Source organism: Mobula birostris, chromosome 30, assembly GCF_030028105.1.
Source record: "Mobula birostris isolate sMobBir1 chromosome 30, sMobBir1.hap1, whole genome shotgun sequence".
In the NCBI taxonomy this organism is placed as follows: Eukaryota; Metazoa; Chordata; class Chondrichthyes; order Myliobatiformes; family Myliobatidae; genus Mobula; species Mobula birostris.
This window is the reverse complement of record NC_092399.1, coordinates 40224747-40230746: the sequence shown is the minus strand read 5'-3', so window position 1 is coordinate 40230746 and position 6000 is coordinate 40224747. Positions and strand designations below refer to the sequence as shown.

The 6000-nt window shown below is 46.6% G+C and overlaps 1 protein-coding gene across 1 annotated transcript in view; it reads right to left on the bottom strand.

The window, feature by feature from the left end:
* Positions 1 to 260: 260 nt before the first annotated feature.
* col16a1 (collagen, type XVI, alpha 1) overlaps positions 261 to 6000 on the bottom strand; it is a 401818-nt gene continuing 396078 nt past the window's right edge. Inside the window, exons 57-60 of the mRNA XM_072247276.1 lie at positions 5929 to 5973; positions 5466 to 5510; positions 5280 to 5333; positions 261 to 308 (exon numbers count right to left, since the gene is read on the bottom strand). Coding sequence (XP_072103377.1) covers positions 261 to 308; positions 5280 to 5333; positions 5466 to 5510; positions 5929 to 5973 — 192 coding nt within the window. The remainder of the gene's footprint in view (positions 309 to 5279; positions 5334 to 5465; positions 5511 to 5928; positions 5974 to 6000) is intronic.

Below are 6000 nucleotides of genomic sequence, written 5' to 3'. Positions count from 1 at the left end.
TTTCTGACAGCTGTGTGCATGCAAGGGCTCTGTCCTTTGGAGCAACATGGATGCTCTACCAGGGATTCTTCCGAGGACTGTGGTATGGGGACATTTAGAGACCCTTGTTTCTGCTTCAGGATGGGTGCAGTCTTCACCAGCTTTCAGTTTGGATAGTGTGGAGGGCAGTCAGAGGTTACAGCGGGACATGGATAGGACATAATACTGGGCTGAGAAGTGGCAGATGGAGTTCAACCCAGATAAGTGTGAAGTGGTTCGTTTTAGTAGGAGTGAGCGGTAGCGGAGTGTAGGGCTTCGGCTTCAACGGGCTTAGGCGGTAAACGGGAAGAGGCTAGAGCGAAGCGCCAACTCTTTTTTCTCTCCCCCCCACCCCCCACCCCTTTCGCGAATCGGCCCGGACAGACAGGAACAGCAGGGCTCTCACAGCTGACGGTTTAAAAAGTTTGTCTGTTTGGCGAGGTAAGTGGATGAGTAGACTTATTTTTCCTGTTTCATTCCTGTAGAATTAGATAGCATGCCTGCAGGGTTAGTGCTTTGTTCAGGGTGTCAGATGTGGGAATCCTGGGAGATTTCCAGCCTCCCTGATGGCCACATCTGCACCAGGTGCACCGAGTTGCAGCTCCTCAGAGACCGTGTTAGGGTTCTGCAGCTGCAGCTTGATGACCTAGTGCTTATCAGGGAAAGTGAAGAGGTGATAGACAGGAGCTACAGGGAGGTAGTCATCCCTAGGCTACAGGAGTCAGTAGTCATCCCTAGGCTACAGGAGTCAGAACACTGGGTCACTGTCAAGAGAGGGAAGGGAAATGCCCGGATAGTGGAGAGCACCCCTGTGGCTGTCCCCCTCAGCAACAAATATCTTGTTCTGGATGCTGTTGAGGGGGATGACCTGACGGGGGACACCCACGGTGACCGAGTCTCTGGCACTGAGCCTGGCGCTGTTATGCAGGAAAGAAGGAGGGAGAAGAGAAATGCGGTAGTCGTGGGGGATTCCATAGTCAGGGGAACAGACAGGAGATTCTGTGAGCCTGACAGAGATACCCGCATGGTGTGTTGCCTCCCAGGTGCCAGGGTACGGGATGTCTCGGATCGGGTCCTGAATATTCTGAAGGGGGAGGGTGAGCAGCCAGTTGTCTTGGTGCATGTTGGTACCAATGACATAGATAGGACAAAGGAGGAGGTCCTGAAGAGAGATTTCCAGGAGTTAGGAAGGAAGCTGAGAAGCAGGACCTCCAGGGTAGTAATCTCCGGATTGCTTCCTGTGCCACGTGCTAGCGAGGGCAAGAGTCGTCGGATCAGGCAGATGAATGCCTGGCTGAGAGACTGGTGTAGGGGGCAGGGCTTCAGATTCTTGGATAATTGGGATCTCTTCTGGGGGAAGTATGACCTGTTCAAAAAGGACAGGTTACACCTGAACCCGAAGGGGATCAATATCCTGGTGGGAAAGTTTAATAGAGCTGCTAGGGAGGGTTTAAACTAATTTGGCAGGGGGATGGGAACTGGAATGATAGAGCGGAGGAAGGGGAAAACAGAAATAAATCTAAGATAGTGAGCAGTAAAGATGTCAGGAAAGACAGGCAGGTGATGGGGCAAATGTGTAGCCATTGGGATGAGTTGAACTGCAATAAAGTTGCAGTGAAATCAAAGCAAAAAGTATCAAATACTGGTCTTAAGGTGTTGTACTTAAATGCACGCAGCATAAGGAAGAAGGTGGATGATCTTGTTGTACAGCTACAGATTGGCAGGTATGATATTGTGGCCATCACTGAGACCTGGCTAAAGGATGCATATCTCTGGGAGCTGAACATCCAAGGATACACGGTGTATGGGAAGGATAGGAAGGTAGGCAGAGGGGGAGGTGTGGCTTTATTGGTAAGAAATGATATTAAATCATTAGAAAGAGGTGATATAGGATCGGAAGGTGCAGAATCTTTATGGGTTGAGCTAAGGAATAGCAGGGGTAAAAGAACTCTGATGGCAGTTATTTATAGGCCTCCAAACAGCTGCAGGGATGTGGACTACAAATTACAACTGGAAATAGAAAAGGCTTGTCAGAAGGGCAGTGTTATGATAATTGTGGGGGATTTTAAGTAGATTGGAAAAATCAGGTCGGCACTGGATCTCAAGAGAGAGAATTTGTAGAATATCTGCGAGATGGCTTTTTAGAATAGCTTGTTGTTGAGCCCACTAGGGGATCGACTGTACTGGATTGGGTATTGTGTAATGAACCGGAGGTGATTGGAGAGATTGAGGTGAAGGAACCCTTAGGAGGCAGTGATCATAACATGATTGAGTTCACTGTGAAATTAGAAAAAGAGAAGCCGAAATCTGATGTGTCGGTGTTTCAGTGGAGTAAAGGAAATTACAGTGGCATGAGAGAGGAACTGGCCAAAGTTGACTGGAAAGAGACACTGACGGGAAAGATGGCAGAGCAGCAGTGGCTGGAGTTTATGCGAAAAATGAGGAATGTGCGAGACAGGTATATTCCAAAAAAGAAAAATTTTCGAGTGGAAAAAGGATGCAACCGTGGATGACAAGAGAAGTCAAAGCCAAAGTTAAAGCTAAGGAGAGGGCATACAAGGAAGCAAAAATTAGTGGGAAGACAGGATTAAGAAGTTTTTAAAACCTTACAGAAGGAAACCAAGAAGGTCATTAAGAGAGAAAAGATTAACTATGAAAGGAAACTAGCAAATAATATCAAAGAGGATACGAAAAGCTTTTTCAAGTATATAAAGAGTAAAAGACAGGTGAGAGTAGATATAGAACTGATAGAAAATGATACTGGAGAAATTGTAATGGGAGGTGAGGAGATGGCAGAGGAACTGAACAAGTATTTTGCAACAGTCTTCACTGAGGAAGACAGCAGGATACCAGACACTCAAGGGTGGCAGGGAAGAGAAGTGTGCTCAGTCACAATTACGACAGAGAAAGTACTCAGGAAGCTGAATAGGCTAAAGGTCAATAAATCTCCTGGACCAGATGGAATGCACCCTCGTGTTCTGAGGGAAGTAGCTGTGGAGATTGCGGAGGCATTAGCGATGATCTTTCAAAAGTCGGTAGATTCTGGCATGGTTCCGGAAGACTAGAAGATTGCAAATGTCACTCCGCTATTTAAGAAGGGGGCAAGGAAGCAAAAAGGAAATTATAGACCTGTTAGCATGACGTCGGTGGTTGGGAAGTTGTTGGAGTCGATTGTCAAGGATGAGGTTACAGAGTACCTGGAGGCATATGACAAGATAGGCAGAACTCAGCATGGATTCCTTAAAGGAAAATCCTGCCTATTACAATTTTTTGAGGAAATTACCAGTAGGCTAGACAAGGGAGATGCAGTGGATGTTGTATATTTGGATTTTCAGAAGGCCTTTGACAAGGTGCCACACATGAGGCCACTTAACAAGAGCCCATGGAATTACAGGAAAGTTACATACGTGGATAGAGCGTTGGCTGATTGGCTGGAAACAGAGATTGGGAATAAAGGGATCCTATTCTGGTTGGCTGCCGGCGACGATATGAAGATAGGTGGAGGGGCCGTAGTGCTGAGGAAATGGAGAGTCTGCAGAGAGACTTGGATAGATTGGAAGAATGGGCAGAGAAGTGGCAAATGAAGTACAATGTTGGAAAGTGTATGGTTATGCACTTTGGCAGAAAAAATAAACGGGCAGACTATTATTTAAATGGGGAAAGAATTCAAAGTTCTGAGATGCAACGGGACTTGGGAGTCCTCATACAGGATTCCCTTAAAGTTAACCTCCAGGTTGAGTCAGTAGTGAAGAAGGCGAATGCAATGTTGGCATTCATTTCTGGAAGAATAGAGTATAGGAGCAGGGATGTGATGTTCAGGCTCTATAAGGCGCTGGTGAGACCTCACTTGGAGTACTGTGGGCAGCTTTGGTCTCCTTATTTAAGAAAGGATGCGCTGACGTTGGAGAGGGTACAGAGAAGATTCACGAGAATGATTCTAGGAATGAGAGGGTTAACATATGAGGAACGTTTGTCCGCTCTTGGACTGTATTCCTTGGAGTTTAGAAGAATGAGGGGAGACCTCATAGAAACATTTCGAATGTTAAAAGGCATGGACAGAGTGGATGTGGCAAGTTGTTTCCCATGATGGGGGAGTCTAGTACGAGAGGCCATGACTTCAGGATTGAAGGGCGCCCTTTCAGAACAGAAATGCGAAGAAATTTTTTTAGTCAGAGGGTGGTGAATCTATGGAATTTGTTGCCACGGGCAGCAGTGGAGGCCAAGTCATTGGGCGTATTTAAGGCAGAGATTGATTGGTATCTGAGTAGCCAGGGCATCAAAGGTTATGGTGAGAAGGCGGGGCAGTGTGACTAAATAGGATAAAATGAATCAGCTCATGATAAAATGGCGGAGTAGACTCGATGGGCCGAATGGCCTACTTCTGCTCCTTTGTCTTATGGTCTTATGGTCTAAGTATGATGGCAGAATATAGTATTAATGGTAAGACTCTTGGCAGTGTGGAGGATCAGAGGGATCTTGGGGTTTGAGTCCATAGGACACTCAAAGCTGCTGCGCAGGTCGACTCTATGGTAAAGAAGACATACGGTGCATTGGCCTTCATCAATTGTGGGATTGAGTTTAAGAGCTGAGAGGTAATGTTGCAGCTATATAGGACCCTGGTCAGACCTCACTTGGAGTACTGTGCTCAGATCTGTTCACCTCACTACCGGAAGGATGTGGAAGCCACAGAAAGGGTGCAGAGGAGATTTACAAGGATACTGCCTGGACTGGGGAGCATGCCTTATGAGAACAGGTTGAGTGAACTCGGCCTTTTCTCCTTGGAGCGACAGAGGATGAGAGATGACCTGATAGAGGTGTACAAGATGATGAGAGGCATTGATTGTGTGGATAGTCAGAGGCTTTTTCCCAGGGCTGAAGTGGCTAGCACGAGAGGTCACAGTTTTAAGGTGCTTGGAAGTAGGTACAGAGGAGATGTCAGAGGTATATGTTTTACACAGAGAGTCGTGAGTGTGTGGAATGGGTTGCCGGCGATGGTGGTGGAGGCAGATACGTTAGGGTCTTTTAAGAGACTCCTGAATAGGTACATGGAGCTTAGAAAAATAGAGGGCTACAGGTAACCTTAGGTAGTTCTAAGGTAAGGACATGTTCGGCACAGCTTCGTGGGCTGAAGGGCCTGTATTGCACTGTAGGTTTTCTACGTTTCTAAAACATACCCCGTGGGGAGAGAGGGTAGTGCTGCAGAGAATGTTTGGAAAATAAAATTTAGGAATTACCAGTGATTGAAGAATATTCATACTTGCCTCAAAGCCTGGACGTCCCGCTGCTCCAGGTGGACCCACTGCTCCCTGTTCACCCTGTAACAGCGAGAGTTGTTATTGCTTATAACACACACACACACACCTGGAACCATGCATAGCACTATCACTTAGACTCCTGTATTTGAGTACTACTGCACCCACTCATATCCACTACACACAGATACTCACTCTCAGCCCAGGTTGGCCTGGGAGCCCAGGTTTTCCTTTAAATCCCTGTTGAAGGAAAGAGACCAATTAGAGAACGTGCACCTTTCAGAAATTGCACAAACCCTCCATTTCTCTTAGTCCCTGACATGTCCTGTCCCACTCACCTGTCATGGCACTGGAGGCTCCAGTTACTCTACAACACTCTACAACAGGCTATCAGGTGGAGTACCTCAAATCCTCCTATGAGGAATTTCACCAGCTACTGCTGGAGAATCAGCTCCAAGGTTGTGCCCTCTCAGTCCCTCTATACCACCCTATTGTAATCTTTCAACATCTTTACTCGACTTTCAAATCCCAAGAAAATCAAACCAAATTTATGAACCTTTCTTCTTAACCACAAGTTCTGGTCTTATTCTGGATGGGTAATGTTTAACATACTGAATGCTAGAGCAGATTGGGTACGATGGACAGTACAATCACTTACATGTGCACCCCTGAGTCCTGGTGGCCCCATAGGTCCCATTTCACCCTGCAAAGGAAACAATCACCATTATTA